The sequence below is a fragment of the Hermetia illucens genome, chromosome 1, assembly GCF_905115235.1.
Source record: "Hermetia illucens chromosome 1, iHerIll2.2.curated.20191125, whole genome shotgun sequence".
Taxonomy (NCBI): domain Eukaryota; kingdom Metazoa; phylum Arthropoda; class Insecta; order Diptera; family Stratiomyidae; genus Hermetia; species Hermetia illucens.
Window position 1 is genome coordinate 140,060,174 of NC_051849.1, and position 20,326 is coordinate 140,080,499.

The following is a 20,326-nucleotide window of genomic DNA, read 5'->3' on the forward strand; positions in this document are numbered from 1 at the left end:
ATGCAAGGCATACGCTTTGGAGCAGCTCCGAAATCAACGAAAGAGATGAGTCATTCTTTGATTTTATTATTACTTCAAACCTAACGTTGTGCAACAGGCGCAGTACACCACCCTTCCATTTCCCCTGCTCGGATAACTCTGACTGTTGGAAGGAGGTCCTTGATATCACCCTAATAACCGACCATGGGATTCTTAGGGTGGAGGACTGGAGAGTGTCTGACCAGAGATCTGTCTCTGATCACAGTTAGATGCTTTTCAGACTAGATCTCGCCGCAGAGGTCTCCAAACCCTTTAGAAACCCCAGGAGGATCGACTGGAGAAAGTTTAGTCAGGTCAGATTGGCACGACAGACGAACTAGAGTCAAAGGTCGGGGCTCTGGAAAAGGCATTCGATACCGCCTTAAAGTCTCGTGCCCAGAAAAATCTTCAACATCTGCTACAGGTAAAAATACTAGCAGCCATACAAGGACTATCTGAAGAAGTACAAGCCGGCTATCAGGACCGCCAAGAGGCGGTTTTGGTTGGACTATTGTCAGAACATCGAAAACACCAGTGAATCCGCGAGGCTCAGTAAGATTCTGCCCAAGGTACATAAGAGCTCATCCTTTCTTAAAAAGTCGGAAAGCTCCTGGACGGAATCTTCTAGCGAAACCCTGGAGCTGCTGGTTCAAACGCACTTTCGCACCAGCGAGGTGAGGCGTATGCCGACGACTTGGTGATATTAGTATCAGGAATGTTTCTGTCCATTATGAGCGACATCATGAAAGGAGTATTGAGAAAGGTGTGCCTGTAGGCCGCAAGATGCGGACTCAGCATAAACCCAACCAAAACGCAACTGATGCTATTCACCACCAAGACAACGATACCTGAATTCCATCTACCACGGCTGAATGAACAAAGATTGGTTCTTTCGTATAATGTAAAGTATCTGGGTGTAATCCTGGATCCAAAGCTAAATTGGAGATTGAACATAGAATTGAGGATTAAGAAGACCTGTATAGCCTTCTATGCCTGTAAGAGAACCTTTGCAAAAAAAATGGGGTCTCCGGCCGAGGATGGTTCTCTGGATGTACACCGTTGTAATGCGTCCGATTCTAACATACGGTTCTATTGTATGGAGAAGAAAGAAAAAATAAAACATGATGAAGTTTAATAGGATTCAAAGAACCGTGTGTACAGGTGCTACTGGGGCTTTGCAGTCCCGCACTCCTGCATCTCCTCCCCCTAGACCTCCACATTAAATATATTGCAGCGTGCAGTGCCGTCAGACTACTGAGCAGCGAAGTCCTACGGCCACAGCAACATCCTAAATGAAATACCTCAGGAAATCTGGGCATCTCCCACGGACTATGCCACACGCAAGCTGAACTTCACGAGAAACTTTGGTGTGGACCTTCCAATCATGGCAAAGTGGAAGACTAGCAGCGTGTTGCAAAATTATGACACAGTATTCTTTACGGACGGATTAAAGATGGCCTGTGGAGTCGGCGGGCGGCGCGGGGGTTTTCTTGAATACACACACAGTGTATTCCAGGCGGAAGTACTGGCAATATTGTAAGTCTGTCGATGGCTGGAGCGAGATTCGAGCCCCAAGCGTAACATAGCTATTCTGACCGACAGCCAAGCGGCCGTCAAGGCGTTGTACTCAGCGACGACATCTTCCAGGCTGGTGGTTCAGTGCAGAGACGCGCTGAACCGTCTGGGCGGTCACTCTCCTCTGGATTCCCGGGCATAGGAACATACGAGGGAAATGAGCGGGCTGACGGATTGGCCAGACAAGGCTCTGCTCTTGGCAGTCCTTTGGCGAATACAGTCTACTCGCACTACCTAGCAGCCGCAGGCCTAAGATGGCAAAGGCTTACGAGCTGTGCCAAGTCAAGGGGAATTTGGCCCACTTATTACATAGCCCGATCACGAGAGCTCCTGTAGCAGACGCGTGGGCTCTGAAGATCTGAACTCTGAACTGCTCTCATAACAGTCACGGTCTTAGGTGTTTGTGGCATCAAAACGGCGTACCAAAGCGCTAATTAGGCTCCTCGTGGAGGCCACTGATACCTACCTACCTACCCCTACACCCTTGTTAAATTCGATTTCAGTTTATAGTGCAAGTTACTGTTTTTACACCATTGCTAAAACGTTCACAGTACCATCGAGTTCATCAAATTTACTGGACAGGATTCGACATACCACTCTGCCCAATATTTCAGTATATCTCCTTATTTCGTTCGATAGATTATGGGCTATGGTGGCAGCCGATTTTCAACACGCAGTTTCGAGAAACATGCATTTGAAAAGTAGAATGCGATTTTTAACCATAAAACCTTAACTGACCATTAATCTGTTATACCTAATCCATAAACCTTAGGTTTCTTGAAGAAAGACAAGTAGAGCCTTGGCTTCAATTCTTGCCGTTTTAGGGAAGTCATTCGGGCCGATAAATACGTGCCTTATTATGGCGATCGACATAAATCTGGCATGTGACTTATCACGTGTTTTTACACTATAATTTCCGAACGACTCCGAATATCAAAAAATCAGTCTGCCCATATATTCTACACTATATCTAGATACAACTGATGCCCTTAACGAACCCATTCTCCGAAAATACCCAACCGAAAAATCTGAAAAAAATCACGGGGCTGCCATTATATAGCACCTAGGCTCCGTAGTATCTCTGCAATTCCAAGAATATAAATGTCAATATCACTTGAAGCGTCTAACTTCCGATTTCCCCGACTTGTTTATATTTGATGTTGGTTAAATTCGGCTTGCTAATAAGATTAAACTCAGAGTGTGAAACGTATGAAGTTGACTATTATCAATACAGGGCTTTCCATCAAATGATTTATTTAAGTTGCTTTCTAAAAAATAGAGGGCAATGAAATTTTAGCTATGTGACTCGGAACTGTCGTGCACTTGTCGCTCCTCGCATCTTTTTCTTTGAATTCAGCCTTTGTCCCGTTCACAAGCGGGGTTGGCTCATCGTGATCGGTTTCGTCATTTTATTTTATCAAATGCCTGATCAGGATTTAATCGCGAGGCTTTTAAACCCATCCAGCGTAGCCACCGTTGTTTTGACCGGCTTTTTATTTGCTTACCATTGACTTCGATGTTCAGACCAACATTGGTAAGTGAATTCTCGTTAGTGTGAATTATGTGACTACACCAATGAAAACGCCTCACTCGCAGCTTTTCCACGATCGGTGTAACCCTATATCGACCGCGGATATCCTCATTTAGGATGTGATAAAAACGTGTCACTAGTCCAACGCAATATCTTCGTCTCCATCACCGCAAGACGCAGTTCATTGTCTTTTATAGTCGGCCAACACTCAGAACCATAGAGAGCGATAGGACGGACGATATTGCGATAAAGATTTGAGACGTGTGCTCATACGTCGATCACAAAGAACACCAGTTGTGGAATGTCACTTCATCCAGGTTGCGTTAATGCTTGAAGCAATTTCATTACGCAGTTGTCCATTGGCTGATAGCGTTGACCCGAGATATTTAAATCAGTTCTGACCAGGTCACTACCGCTAACAGAACTAAGCGATTTAAATACCCAGCCCAATAGAGAACTGCGTTATGCTTCTCCCATAGGGAAACACAAAACCTTTTATACCTGAAGCGTCAAGCTTCCGGTTTCCCGACTTGTTTAACATAAAACCGAAAGAGTGTAAGAAAAAAAGATAACAGTGGAACTTAAATTTGGTAAGCGAATTATATACTCCCAATTAACGCTTAAATATTTAGGAGTAATGACCGTCAGGATGTTTAACTTCTAGAAATAGATAGTGTATACAGTGGTGTTAGAAGGAATACTCCCCTTAGACACCCTAACGTATTTCGATGGCTGCGAACTGGATGGAAATCCATTGAGGATAGGCAAATGAAAAGGGGCGACTTCCAAACTGGTCGTTGGATATACTGCACCATTCTAGACATTTGAAGATGGATTGGATGAAGCCATGGGAACACATAACACATTTGTTGACTGTATATTGAGGATACCGTGCATGCCTACAACGGTTTGGTCGCTGAGAATGTGGAGCATATTGTGATTCGTTGCGCGAAGTTTACTGTGCATCGAAAAATATTGGAGGCTGTGGCAGAAACACACTCAACATTTGAATATATTGTAGAGTTCATGGCAGCAGGATCGCGATGCAAAGAGCACAACTAACTGAAGTCGTTGATTGCAGTGTTTTTATCTCATTGATAGGTGCCACTGATATCCTAGTTTTCTAGTACGATTGACGGCGCCTCTTCGGAGAAAGCATCCAGAACCGGAAACTCGTATCTTTTCCATTATTTTATATACTTTATCATACTAAGCCGACTTGAGTATTAACACAATTTGTACAATCTATATTATTTGAAATTGGGAAATCCAGTGTAATTTGCACTGTTTTAACTTGCCAATAACACATTACAAATATATATACGTTTACAATGCACTACCAGGGTAATGAATAACCATTAAAATTCCTGCTTATGTCTGTGCAACTCTTGTCCAATTTTTTTTACGTTTAGCTTCACTGTAGTTTAAAGTCATATTAAGTCCTGCCAACAATATTTCAATATTGTTAAAATTTCATTCATTTTATGCTGAATTTTATTCAATTTAGATAAATGGCATAAAAAAGTATGATAAAATATTTATTCGACTTTGTTGAATCTTATACAATTCCTGTTCAAAGTCTATATCATTTTGGCTAAGTTATATATACCGCATACTATAAAAGTCCATTAGATTTCAAACTTTAGTTAATAAAATTAAATTTCTGCTAAACTTATACTTCATACTCATCTAGACTAAAAAGCTTATTTCATTTTTTCTAAACTTCCTTATTCATTAAAATGGCCATTCGAATTCACTTCCTACTTTGTATTGGCTTTTAAGAAAATTAACTTTTACTTGTGCTACTTGATTAATAGGGCGAGGCTAGTTATTCGATATCAATTCCACCTGTTGTTGAATTAAAGCATTCATAAGATTATTTTGGCATCAGTATCTTCTTAATGTCATTTTCTCACACTGATGGTTGTACAACATTATTATTTTGTTGTTCATCAGTTAAGAAACAAGTCGGGAAACCGGAAGCTGGACGCTTCAGGTACGAAAGGTTTTATGTATTTCTTAGTACGTAGCACGTAATATATGCATATATTATGTAAGAATATCCACTTTCGGATGATATTGACATTCATAGTCTTGAATTTGCAAAGAAGCAATAACTTTGTTAGTAATAGTGCCATTTCCACCAAACTTACTTGCGCTCCATATTATACCCTATATTGTTGCGAAACTTCGTGGTGCTAGCATGAATTTAAGGGGGATCTTGCAGCCAATTACTAAAAATTATAGTAATATACTATTATTAACTGTATTTGTACAGATATCAATATGGAAGGTATTTCGAAGCCAAGGCACCATATAGTGGCCGCAACCTGATTTTTTTCAGATTTTTCGGTTTGGTAGTTTCTGAGAATGACCCCCTTAAAGGAATGATCACTTTCAACCCCCCGCACTCCCCACCTTTCTAACAAATGTCAAAACTAACACCGGCTTCGAAAAGCACTAACCGCGACCTTTAATTTCATACCCCACATAACTATATTTGATGAAAAAAAATGTACACCCCCCTTTTGCATGTATGGGGACCCCCCTTTAAATTCGTCGCAAAAGGATATAACTCACTGTATACGTGAGCGCTCTCAGTTTCCAGCTTTCTACCAATTAATTTGATGTCAATCGCTGTAACAGTCTCCGAGAAAAATGCGTGTGACGGACAGACAGACAAACAGTAAACCGATGAAGCCGAAATGAGAAATTAATTCCGTTTGAAGTAATTCTGATTTAAAGAATCAATCCTAACCCCTCCTATTTGACCTCCACATACTATACGTTTAGGAGCACAGCTTGTAATTTCTGACACAGGGCATATTTTCGACATCAGTTGCTGAAAAAAATCATGGTGGTACTTGTAAATTATATCTTTGCCTCAAAATACTCTCCATCTCAAAGGCTGGTTCTAAAAGCACTGCAGCCGTCAAAGGCATCAACCAGTAAATCGAGTTCACCTGCTTCCGCCTCTGACAGTTTGCAAGCGCCTCTCCCCCACACAGGTGACGAGTGTAGGGAACGCACCACTCCGGGTAGAAGTAACCTACGACAGTGTTTCGGCCCACCAATATTCGGCATCACTTTTGCAAGTGCCGCGGTAGCACTGACTGCCTTTTGGCATCCATATTCTAGGTGTTTCCTAAAGCTCAGTTTGGTATGAATTATCACCCCCAGGTATTTGATAGACGGCTTTGATACGACCGTATATGCACCGACTTCCACTTTCACAGTGTTATTTTTCCTGCGGTTCATCTTTAAGACCACTTCCGTTTTCGCGTCCGCCAAGGTCAACCCGGCCCTTTCTAGCCAGGACTTTACCGCTCTCACTATTTCCGTCGCGTAGACCTCCACATCGTCTGAGTGTTTTGCTGCAACAACCACAGCTAGGTCATCAGCAAAGCCGACAGTCGTAGTCCCCTTTGGGACGGGAAGAGCAAGCAACCCATTATACACGATATTCTACAACGGGAGCCAACTACCAATCCCTGTGGTACCCCGACTATGACAATGTACTCTTTGGAGTCCTCATCTGTCCCGTATCAGAGAGTCCTCTATGAGAGGTAGTTTTTCACCAAATTCGCTAAATATCCGGGGACACCTATGTCAACCAACGCCCCTTTAATTCTGTTCCAGTTCGCCGAGTTGAATGCATATTTGACATCCAGCGCCAATACGACATAGCAGCCGCCAAAAATCAGTGCACCTTTTGCCAGATTTACCACCGTGTTAATTGCGGCCACCGTAGAGTGGACACGTCGGAAACCAAACTAGCGTTCCGACAAACCATTGCTGGCTTCGACGATGGGCAGGAGTCTTTTGTAGATGACTCTCTCCATAATCTTCCCTATTGTATCCAGTAGGCAGATAGGGCGATATGATACTGGGTTTCCAGGTGGCTTGGCAGGTTTCAGAAGCAACACCAACTTTTGCTTTTTCCACTGGGCAGGGAATATTCCTTTTTTAGGCACGCCTCGAAGCTGTTGGCGGAAAAGTCGGGCCTAGTCTTCACTGCCAGTTTCAAAACTCGGTTTGGGATACCATCCAAAACCGGGACCTTGTTCTCACCGATCCTACCACCTATTTTCTGCATCTCCTCCATAATTACTGGAGTTACTATGCCCTCATTTAGCTGAACAACCATTTGCCTTTCCCTATTTTCGTGGTGAAGGAACAGAGTGGTAACAATCTATTTCAGGATGCGCGGACAGATCACCTGGGTGACCTCCGCAGCCTTTTCATTGCCAATCTGTAAGCCTCACCACCCCCTTTCGACCGTTTCCCTGAGCCTCTGGCAAAGTAGTTGAGTTGTCTACTGAGGAACAATCGCCTTCTGGGTTCCGTCACCCATCGGGTGATTTGGGCGGCTTTTCCTCTAGCTGTATCATTCAGGGACATGTCAGGTTTCAGCGCCGCGAAAAACGTGTCCCTCTCGAAAACTTTCACTGTCCAGCCGAACATACCACCCGACACTTTGCGAGAACTCTTTTTCGAGCTCGATCTGCCCTTGATTTCTATGCATACATACATATATCTATCTGGAGTAACTGATATTGTTATACAAATGATTAAAAAACTAAAACAAAATGTTTCCCCGCAACGTTCCATTCACATGAGCTCACTATATTGTGGTTGTGACGAATTGTTTTGTTATGATGATCTCATACACGTTTTAGAATGCATGAAATTGTTAATAATAGTTGCATTTTCTTTAAACTTCCCAAAGTTATCCCTATTATTATCATATCCCTTATGCAAGAGTCGAATTTTATAGTTCTAGCATGAACTTAAGGGGGGTTTTCGAGTAAATTTCTAAAATATGCTAATATGCTATTATTAATTTTATTTGTGCAGATATCGGAACAGGAGTATTTTGAGGCCTAGATTTCGGGTAGATACACCGCTGTGATTTTTTCATATTTTTCGGTTGGATAGGTTCTGAGAACGCGACCCGTTACACTTTTTGGAGGTCCTTTCATCCGAGATCAAATATGGGACCAGTTTCAAAAATTAATTCCATTTGATACCCACATGGACACATTCTGAAAAAAAAAATTTGCACCCTCCATTCAAATAAATGGGGAGCCCCGCCCTTAAACTTAACACAAAATGGCGCCGGTATATATAGTAAAGGGAACAACAGACCACATGCTATCACCAATTTTCGTGACAATCGGTCCAGCGGTTTCCGAATAAAATATGTAAATGTGCACCGCGAAGTTTTGAAAATGCATTAATTATTATAAGAAGTCCTGGGCAGCTTACCTTGAAGGTAAGCCAACAATAATTTGTCCACCGTAATATCCCAATTGGAAGCTTTTTATCTAATATTTCGAGAATATCTTCCTGATGCAATCGCACACTATGTAAGCTTTCTTGAACAACCATCTTCACAAAATCATGATAAAATCCACTACCACTTCTCATACCGTCAAAAAGGAAATTTCATATTGTTTTCAAATAAATCAATCGGCAACATCGTCAACAAACCTTTACTGCGAGAATGCCTATCTGACTCATTGCGTTTCACTGCATCTGCATACTGCTGCCACTGCTCTTCCTCAATTCCAACTGTTGAACCCAACATCGAAGCTGATAGAAATTCATTTCGCGATCCAACTTCCCCAGATTTAATAGTGGCAGCAATGCCGGCTGATGTACCGCCAGCCATAGCTGGGTGCATTGAACCTGGCTGCAACTCATTATTTTTCAATGGAGACAATCGCTTTAAATGTGGCGTATCAGCTGACGACCTCTTGAACCAACGCATCTCTGATCTGGACTCTGAAAGAAAGAAATTGAAAAATGATTATGAGGCTCACAACTCATATTGCAGCCATTAGAGGCCATAGTACACATGTGTGGAAACGGGTTGAAAAAATAGATTAGACGATAATATTCTATAGATACTTGCTCCATCACTCCGAGAAGCCGAGGAGGTGATGGTTGGGTGGTTCATGGCGCTCTACGGGTATGTCGGCGAATTGTTTTGGAAATGCGACTCAGCAAGTATAATACGGACGGGCAGATGCCCCGAAAACAAACACCCAACACTGTTTTTCTAACAATTTCATGAGCTACTTTTGGGTTTCGAGATAATAGTTACTAAAAATTTCGAATCTTAGCCAGTGCAGCGAAACGGTGCCACTCGGCTGATAATATACATCAAGTGAGATGTTAAAATATAATTTGACTGAAGTGCTAATCAAACCTAATGCTTTAATTGAAACAATTTGCTCAAATTTCCCGAAGACTAATTGTGTTTGGTTGAACTCAGAGAGATTATTACTAGTTGAAGCTATTATGCCTCTTAGCTGGCAGCTACTGGGAAAATTGGCCTTCTTCAATGACTGTGCAAGAACTGGCTATTATCTTTCCCGAAGTGAGAAAATAATAACCTTGGAAATGTAGAAACAAAGGTGCTTTTGTAAAGGTCTTGTAGAACCTCGACTTTTGGAAGGCAATTTCCGCTATTCTAAGTTAACATGTCAATTATTACTAAGAACACTCCGGTAATATTAGTTAACTCTGTACATATGACTACTCATAAATATCATAATACATAGTCTTCTAAGTAATCTTTTGGCTTTTGCTGTCTTTCTCGACAAACTTTCCAACATTTAATAAGACCATCTAAAACACCACTTTTAAACTGATATAGGTCATGAACATTTGTCATAAATCCCCGGATCTTGGTTCCGTTTCAAGATTGCGACGCGTCCCGCAACTTCTGCATGTGGGACAATCGCATTAGTCCAATATTCTCAAAAAACACTATGCCCATTTAGACACATTGTCAAGTTGTAGCATCACCAGATCATCATCATCATCTGATTTAAATCATCGATTTTCTTATAAAAATCGCTGCTCCACCGTAGTTGCGCATATACTTTTGTAACTTCATCGTCGTATATACTGCTTGTAGTTGCAAGCAAGATAGTGGCCTGTAGGCAGCATCAAGTCTATGTCTTCAGAGTAAAGACTGTATAGCCCTGGAATCGACAACTCGATGGATTGTCTTTTAAAATGAAAAACACAAACTTGAAACTTTAAACGCGATTTGCGGTCGACACGATTACTAAAAAACTACTGGTCCAATCAACGCCAAATTTTTACCACATATTTACTATGATAACATCTATATCTGAACGAGTGTCTTTTTAAGGTTTCGTCTGAAGCAAAACCCTATTAGAATCGATTCGATGTCTATCTGTCTGTCACACCTGATTTATTCGGAAACGACTGGACTGTTTTTCAAATTGATGAGAACGTGTAGTCTGTGGATCCTCTTACATAGAGCAAGTGCCGCGATTTTGTGTTGAGTTCAAGGGGAAGCTCCCCATACATGCGAAAGGAGGGTGCAAAACTTTTTTCACAGAATGTGGCCGTGTGAGGTATCAAATGAAAAGGCTCAATTAGTACTTTTCGAAACTAGTCCCATATTTGATCTTCATAAATTTCGGGAGTTTGAAGGAAATCCAAACCGGTATCCGGTCTAGGTCTGCCTTAATAAGGAACTCCAGACATCCCGGTTTTGCGTCAAGGTCCACCAATTCGATATCACCAAAAGCTGTCTGGCGTCCTCACCTACGCCATCGCTCCCATCTTAGGCAGGGTCTGCCTGGTCTTCTTTTTCTACCATAGATATTGCCCTTATAGACTTTCCGGGCTGGATCATCCTCAGCCATACGGATTAAGTGACCCGCCCACCGGAACCTATTGAGCCGGATTTTATCCACAACCGGACGGTCATGGTATCGCTCATAGATTTCGGCGTTATGTAGGCTACGGAAACGTCCTTCCTTATGTAGGGGGCCAAAAATACTAAAGACCGAAGAAAATTAAAAAAAACGAAAATTAATTTCTTCTAATTTGACATACCTTCATTTATCTACTTTCATTGAAAAAAATCGTTTAACAAATTATTTGTGTATGTGTTTATTTTCGACGTTTTCTTGTACTCTAATATTAACACACAAATCTTCCACGAACCTTTCCACCATATTCTCTAAATAGAACTTCTGTTGGTGTAGATAATAAGAGACAAAGCACAACTTTATTCCTCAGCTCCATAATAAACCCGAAAAACCCCTTTTGAACTTGAATTTTCTTTCATACTCGCAGTGCGAAATTTTTCTTTCGCCGGGCACTGTAAGTATACTATTCGGTAATAGGCAATGTTTGCTTGTTTAGGGTGAGCATAATATCTACGTCTATAATATGTATGTATGTATATCTTGTAATTTCAAAAATTTGGGAAAAATTTTTTGGATTTTAAGCTACATACGAATGAAAAAATATGCGTATTAAGTTTCTTATATAAGATGTACCAAGTTGGACGAGTTGGACGAGTCTCCTAACTGTCCTGAATGCGGTGCTACACTCCAGGACCCGGAGTACGTTATGTTCTATTGTCCCAGATTTCTCCAGCAGAAAAGGAGGTTTAACAGCATCTTAGGGGCGGACATCGAGCCCTCCAACCTGGTGGAAGAGATGTTGAAGTCGGAGGAAAACTGGATGGCGGTAAATGAGGCAGTAGCCGTGGTGCAGACAAAACTCCTGGAGTTGGATCGAGCTCGGAAGGCGGCGCGACGGAGACGTGACATGGACGAGCTGGTATAGCGAACCAGAGCCTCCCCCGCGAAGTAAGACTTCACGGTGGTCCCGCGGGGAGGGGCGGAAGAGTGGGGGTGGTTTTAGTGGGTGTGAATCCCACACACTGCTGCAACCTGGCGCAGCAGCGTCTTTCTAAGATTTCCACCTCCATCCATAAAAAAAAAAAAAAAAAAAAAATATAAGATGTACACAAAACCTTTATACCCGAAGGATCAGCCTCCGATATTCCGACTAACCGCCATTTTTTTAAAAGTCCATATTTTGACAAATATATATATAACAACCGGTTTCCGGTCTAGGCCTGTCTTAATAAGGAACTCCAGAAATCCCGGTTTTGCGCCAAGGTCCACCGATTCGATATCCCTAAAAGTTGTCTGGCGTCCTCACCTACGCCATCCCTCCATCTCAGACAGGGTCTGCCTCGTCTTATTTTTCTACCATAGATATTGCTCTTATAGACTTTCCGGGCTGGATCATCCTCATCCATATGAATTAAGTGACCCGCCCACCGTAACCTATTGACCGGGATTTTACCCACAACCTGACGGTCATGGTATCGCTCATAGATTTCGTCATTGTGTAGGCTATGGAATCGTCCATCCTCATGTAGGGGGCCAAAAATTCTTCGGAGGATTTTTCTCTCGAATGCGGCCAAGAGTTCGCAATTCTTCTTGCTAAGAACCCAAGTCTCTCCGAGGAATACATGAGGACTGGCAGGATCATAGTCTTGTACAGTAAGAGCTTTGACCCTATGGTGAGACGTTTCGAGCGGAACAGTTTTTGTAAGCTGAAATAGACTCTATTGGCTGACAACAACCGAGGGCGGATTTGATCATCGTAGCTGTTATCGGTTGTGATTTTCGACCCTAGATAGGAGAAATTATCAACAGTCTCAAAGTTGCAGTCTCCTTTCTTTATTCTTCCCGTTGGACCAGTGCAATTTGATGTTGTTGGTTGGTTGGTTTTCGGTACTGACACCATATATTTTGTTTTGCCTTCATTGATGTGCAGCCCAAGATCTCTCGCCGTCTGCTCGATCTAGATGAAGGACGAAAATATGGTTGGATTTAATTTCTAAAACACCAGCCGAATTGTACAGTCCTTACGCTCTTATCATACTTGCAGGCTCCCGAGTGAAACACAAAGATAATAATAATAAGCAAGTATCCGGATCTGAAATTTTTGCTTTGAAATTACGTACAACTAAATAATATCCCATTTTTCTATATAATCTCTTGATTTTAAAAGGCACTTCTTAAGACGTTTTTCAATACCATCATAAAATATCAGAAAAAAGGCTAGTGAAAGTGAACAAATCAATTGTGTACAAAAGTTTTCACAGCTGCGTTTTCATTGACGCGGCGTACTCTAAATTTCTTTCTTGGAGCAAATTCTCGAGTTTTCACCAGTTCGGAAGCTTCTCATTGTGTGGCAAAAGAATCACGCATTAGAAACGTCCGACTTTTCTGGTGATATTCACATTTCCCCGCAAGTAAAGAGTTGCATTATATATGGTTTGCCGTTGTCTCCTAAATGCGACGTAGTGCGTCATCGCTGTTAGTTCACCGAAATGTACTTCAACTTGCTCCAACTCAGACCTTATTTTTCTGATATTTATCTTCAAACCGACTCTGTTTGCATCCCTTCCAGGATTATTTTGAGTATTATTTTTGGAACAACATGGAAAACGCAAATATCGCTCGAATTGTCGCACGGTCATTTTCTTCTTCTACTTTACAGATATTTGGAAACAGAGGGTCTGCAGGAACTGTAGGGTCTCCAGTTCCTCGGGAAGACTGTCAAACCAATCATTATTATTTGCGGCAGCTTTCGCCTTCCCCACCACACGATACACATAAGCGCAAAAGACCGCATTAGTACTCAGAATCAATGATATGGCGAAAGTCGTAGAGAAATCAATGCAATGTATCAAGCACATCGTTGGTATCCCAAGAATCAAAATTTTACTTTGATGGGAAATTTCTTTCAACTGTCATTCCAAAGTCATCTCATTACGAACCAAGGGTGGATTCACACTTCATTACAGTTCACGATTCTGTAGACTGACTGGCAGCTAAGCACCCTTTCTAGTACCGACTACTAGAGCTAGGGGGAATATGAAGAAATGCTTGTACACTTTCCCTGTCGCTGAACAACCGTAGATAAAAGTAATCAGCAACTTTAAACAAAACTTCTGAAATAATCCCAAAAGTTCGACTTGTTGTTCGATTATCATAGGTAGAAATATCGAAATAAAGTGTGTGACCCTAATTCAATGAGCGTAGACTGCAGCAAGGAATCTACGCAAAGCTTGGCTAGCGCCCCTTGATCAGTAATAAAGAGGATTGAAAAAATGATGCAAAACTTAAATGATAAATTAAGGCAAGGGAATGACTTTCAACAACAACGGTCTACGACAAGGGGATGTCCTATTATGCGTCCTCTTCAACCTGGCCCTGGAGAAAGTGATCCGTGATGCTGAGGCAAACTACTGGCCTATGTTGACGATATCGACATCATGGGAAGAACCACCCGAGACGTATAAATTGCCTTCATCCAGATCGAGCAGGCGGCGCGAGATTTTGAGCTGCACATCAATGAAGGCAAGACAAAGTATATGGTGGCAACGTCAGCACCAAAAACCAACCAACCAACAACATCGAACCGCACTGGTCAAACTGGAAGAATAAGGATAGGAGAATACAACTTTGAGACTGTTGATAATTTTTCCTATCTAGGGTCGAAAATCACAACCGATAACAGCTACGATGATCAAATCTGCGCACGGTTGTTGTCAGCCAACAGCCTATTTCAGCTTACAAAAACTGTTCCGCTCGAAACGTCTCACCGTAGGGTCAAAGCTCCTACTGTGCAAGGCAATGATCTTGCCAGTTCTCATGTATTCCTCAGAGACGGGTTCTTAGCAAGAAGAATTGCGAACTCTTGACCACGTTCGAGAGAAGAATGCTCCGAACAAATTTTTGGCCCCCTACATGAGGATGGACGATTCCCTAGCCTACATAACGACGAAATCTATGAGCGATACCATGATCGTCCGGTTGTCGATAAAATCCGGCTCAATAGGTTACGGTGGGCGGGTCACTTATTCCGTATGGATGAGGATGATCCAGCCCGGAAAGTCTATAAGGGCAATATCTATGGTAGAAAAATAAGACGAGGCAGACCCTGCCTGAGATGGAGGGATGGCGTAGGTGAGGACGCCAGACAACTTTTAGGGATATCGAATTGGTGGACCTCGGCGCAAAACCGGGATTTCTGGAGTTCCTTATTAAGGCAGGCCTAGACCGGATACCGGTTGTTGCGCCGTTGATGATGAACTTTCAGGTCTATGAGAAATTACTTACTTTCAAAAATGTTTTCTTGAAAGCATGAGGAAGCCAAATATATAGGAGTTCTCAGTCTAGGTATTAATATTATGTATCAAAAATTACATCATACTGTAATGAATACATTGCATTTTACTTTCACCGCAATCCGCAACCACAATCAATTCAATACTTTCAGGCATTGTTCACTATCCCAAAATATTGTAGAATTAACAATTGGCACTTAGAGAAGTGAGGTAAACTCAAAGTGCAAATCACAGTGGGCTATTATGTGCAACCCACTCAAGATTAAAAAGTTACCAAACCCAATCATCATATACATATCTTCAAAAACGCAATATTTCTAAATATAGCGACAGCATACACTACATTTGCAAGCAAAGGAAAACATAAAAGAGTGTTAATTGCTTGAAGCATTTCAGGGAAATTTCATAATCAATAAGATGTTGCTCTATATACCACACAGCACAACCACAAACCTTCTACCCCGCTCAAGTCTCCACTCATTTGCCAGCTTTCTACATTAATTGTTATGTTCATTATGGATCCATGCCCAATTACTCTGGGAAAATCATATTTGCCAAGGTTGAATTCAATGGCCATTTTCCAACTACCTATAATGCACATAAAAATTTCGTGTGTCTCATCCGAATTTGCTTGTCTCCACCAGATTCGGATGAGGTTTAACATCATAATATAAATACTCTAATAACAGAGAGACATCATCACGTTTCAGTATTCAAACGACAACAAGATAAATGGCTAAACAAACAACCAAATTCAACTTTCCATAACTAACGAAGCAAATTTTTAAGAGCAACATTCCACTCCGCAGTGCTACCCCAAATTGCTACATGTTTTGCACGGCAATTGACGCAAATTCATTCACAAAGAACTATTGTCCATAATTCTCGAAAATAATATGACAAAGCAAGAAACCTCAATTCGCTGAATGGGTGCTATACTGCTGCTAGTTCACACCAATCCTACCGAAATGGGCCTCCTATTCTCTCGTTTTTACTTCAAAATCTATATCAAATCCCAAATCGATGGGCACTCTAATTAAACGGAAACTACCTCTGATCAAGGTGCATCAAAATTACAAAGAAAGATATCTGTAAACGGCCACATTCCTAACGATGCCAACAACCCATTTCACCAATGCCCACTGAATTCGTCTAGCCTCGCCCAAATGCAAAAGCAATTACCCGCAATCAACAAGGGAATAGGAGTCATACCTAACAGTATCGGTCAAGATTAGGAAGGTAAAAGTATAAACGTACGAGCCTGAATCAAGTGGCCTAAAATTAAAAGTACAAATTTCTCTCGTACGAATTTAGTAACTGTATCTACTCGTGTGCCTTGTTTCACTTTAGATACTAGTACTTACCTACCTGCGAGTCTACCAAATGCGAGCTGACGAACTGAATGTGGCTCATTGGATTCGGGCAAGTCGCACAATGCGCAAACAACAAGAGCGACAAATCACACAGAACAGTGAAAGCAACTAGGTAAGTTTAAAGGTGTTAAATTCAATTTTCAACTTGAACAAATTAATTTGTACTATATGGTCGCAGAGGACACCATAACCAGTGTTGTTGGCAAAACCTGATTTTCAATAGTAGCAAGCTGAGATTACCAAACTATAGCTCGGGAGCACTATTTAGATGAGCAAACCATTTGACAAATTTGAGAGTTGAATGGGAAATTTAATAGAAGGTAATCTAATAGATGAATGTACATAGTTTAGTTTTCTAGGAATTCCATGACGTGCAGAGATAAAAGTATGCCCTATCTGGAGAATTTGGGGGTTTTCATGTAGTTATTGTTTATGTTGGTACTGTGCCAGAGATTTTTTCGCTTTTTTAGGTGCAACCTCTCCATATGTCCTGGAAAGATATTATTTCAGAAGATGAAATCGAAAGTGATCTTTTGTAAGATAAATGGGATTTGGGGGTTCCACTTGGTGCGTTGTTGATATGGAATATGCTGGATAGGCCGGAGCTACTGGCCACACCTAGCTAGACGTTCTGTTTCACTGTTTGTGAACTTGTGTGGTGCTTGAATTCTCAAGAATAGGTTCGGGGCAGTTTCCGATGTCATTCTCATTGCTTTCCCTCGAAAGAGAGATGTTTAAGTATTTCCGGAGATGAAGGACTAATTTCCATTTTGTGTCGTCCAAACATAAATTAAGCTGGGTCCACGGCCAATATACAATTCGTCGAAATGACCGACGAATGAGCCATCCTTAAGCTAGACGGCACAAATAGTGGAAAATGGCCTACCAAATAGGCAGAATTACCAATTGAAATCATTTTGTTTCTCATCGAAATTGTCTAATTTTTTTGACAAATTACTAGATATTCAGCTGCCAACCTATTGTGTTAGCGCCAGGAGCAACGTCGCATACCTTCCGAGTTACTTCTTCTAACGCCTCTGATCTACATTTTTAACGAAGCAGAGTCCATATTTCGCTCTTTGCAGAACCATGGTGCTTACAGCTAGGAAGAGATCACTATGCAATTACTTTGATATGGACCCAAAAAGTGAAAACTAAAACGTCCCCATGGACGTCGCCGTTCATATAAGTTCACTTTATATGAATATAACGTCATACACGTCTTAGTTCATTAAATTTTTAAAACATGGTAATATACTATTAGTAACTTTATTTGTGCAGATATTGCAACGGGAGGTATTTTGAGGCCTAAATTTCATATAGATGCATCATCGTGATTTTTTCCGATTTTACGGCTGTATAGGTTCTGGGAACGAGGCCTATTTCACTGTTGAGAACTATTTCGCCTATGTTTCACCCCATCTTTCATTTGATATCTCACATGTGAGCCCTCCTTCAAACTTAACAAAAAATAGCGCCACTCGCTGCATGTAAAAGGACGCACAGACCACATGTTCCCACAAAATTTCGTTACAACCGGTTCAGCCATTCCCAAGTAAATTGGATGTGACAGACTGCCAGACAAACATTGAATAATTTAATAATTTTAATAACTTTAAAAAGAACGATTAAACACTACATTTTTATATATTGAATAAGCCTGCCAAGTTTCAAAAAGATCGATTTAATAGTTTCCGAGTAATTTTGGCCATTGGTTTCAAACATCGCGTTTAAAGTTTCAACCTCAGGTCGTTTTCAATTGTTTCAATTTCAAAAAAATCAAGAAAACAACAATACCGACTTCAATAACTCTCCCCCCACTATCCGAAAAGAAACTCGCTCTCAATAGTCAATTTAACATACGTGAATAGGAGGAAGATCACCTAATAAATTAGTTAGCACTGCACACATAGAGACTATCAATCATTATTCTTCTAGATCGAAAGTGGATCAAGCGATATAAGGCGTCTTCACAAAAGATATGTTGAAATACAGTATTGGTTCGTTGAAAGATTTGAGGGGGATATGTTCGGGGAGACCCTGTTTAGTGGTCATGATTTAGGACTAAAACAAGGTAACATAACAAGAAGTACACTGGAGACATACTACCACTTCCAAGCCCCCAAATGGATGGCAAACTACTACTGGAATGACAAGTTTGCGGAGTTTCAAGCCACATAGACTGGAAGCTTCGATAAAAAAACAGGAAGCTTAGAAATATCTTCGGAGAAGACTTAAGCAGGCCATATGCCCCAGCAAAAACAAATACTTTAAAGAATTTTGCGAGGAAGGAAATTTAAATCCTTTGGGAGTTGCAGGAAAATTTTCTATGAAGAAGATGTAAACACAATAACTCACCTGTCTGCATCTCCTTCTTAATATAGCGACAGTGGTTCTCAACCTAACCATGTTTTTTCATGAATGGTGGCAGACTTCTTTAACTTGGATTGTAAATACTGAGGAAGGGAGCAACTGGCTTCCGAAATATCGATACCTGCAACTAAAAACAATAGGGCTGTCCCTAATCAAAAGACAATCTCTTCGTTCCTTTGGATACGGTCCATATTCGATTTGGTGCTCATACCATTATCCTAGAGCAGCCTGGGAATAGTAATCTACGCAAAGTTCAATTCCAAGGAAGGACAATTGTATGATGCTAGGATAACAGAGTGAAATTTAAACAAGTCGAGAAACCGGAAGCTAGACGCCTCAGGTATGAAAGGTTTTGTGTATTTCTTTTATAACGAGATTTGAGTGTGCATTTGCCCCATTAGCATGTAGCACGTAAAATATGCATATATTATGTGAAAATAGCCACTTTCAAGTGATATTGACATTCATAGTCTTGAATTTGCAGAGGAGCGACAGCTTTGACCTAGTATAACTTTGTTAGTAATAGTGTGATTTTCACCAAATTTGGCAAGATCATGCTCTATACTATAGCCTACATTGTTGAGAAATTTTGTGATTCTAGGGTGAACTTAAGGGGGGTTTTCCTGTCAATTACTAAAAATTATAGTAATGTATTATTATTAACTTTATTGGAACAGGTATCGGTATGGAAGGTATTTCGGAGCCTACGCACTATATAGGATGGGTAGTTCCTGAGAATAGCCCCCTTAAAGAAATGATCACTTTCAACCCCCCGCACTCCCCATCTTTTCAACAAAATTCAAAACTAAGATCGGCTTCGAAAAGTACTAACCGAGGCCTTTAATTTGATACCCCACATGACTATATTTGATGAAAAAAAAATTTACACCCCTCTTTTGCATGTATGGGGATCCCCCCTTAAATTCGTCGTAAAAGGATGTAACTCACTATATGCGTGAGCGTTCACAGTTCCCACTTTTCTACCAAATTTGGTGTCAATCGCTATAACCGTCTCCGAGAAAAATGCGTGTGACGGACAGACAGACAGACAGACAGTAAACCGATTTTAATAAGGTTTTGTGTTTACACAAAAATGTATGGGCCATATTGTATCATTTCGAAAAGTTATATGGTTTTTAGACTTAAAGAGCAGTAAAACTCGAAGTCTTTTCATCCGATCAACGTGAAAATTTAATTGTAGCTTCTTCATTTGATTATCTAATGAAGTACGTTCGATTTTAGCAATTGACAAAGAGAATTTTTTTAATAATTTTTTTAAGTCATTTTTTTTTCGTCAAAAAAGCGAATTTCTTTCTATACCCCGTCATTTTGCAAAAAAAGATTGAAAAATAGTGTTAGAGCACTTCATTCAAGACCGTAATGGTACACTACAGGAGACTGTAGGAGGCAATGTGATCAGCATTTCACTCCCCCGAGATTGTTACCCTGATTAGACTCAGGTAT

The 20,326-nt window shown here is 40.9% G+C and overlaps 1 protein-coding gene across 1 annotated transcript in view; it reads right to left on the reverse strand.

Annotated features, from left to right (window-relative positions):
* The window catches only part of LOC119661332, an 84,698-nt gene that overhangs the window by 17,121 nt on the left and 47,251 nt on the right, over positions 1–20,326 (reverse strand). The window contains exon 2 of the mRNA XM_038070633.1: positions 8,618–8,911. Coding sequence (XP_037926561.1) covers positions 8,618–8,897 — 280 coding nt within the window. The 5' untranslated portion in view covers positions 8,898–8,911. The remainder of the gene's footprint in view (positions 1–8,617; positions 8,912–20,326) is intronic.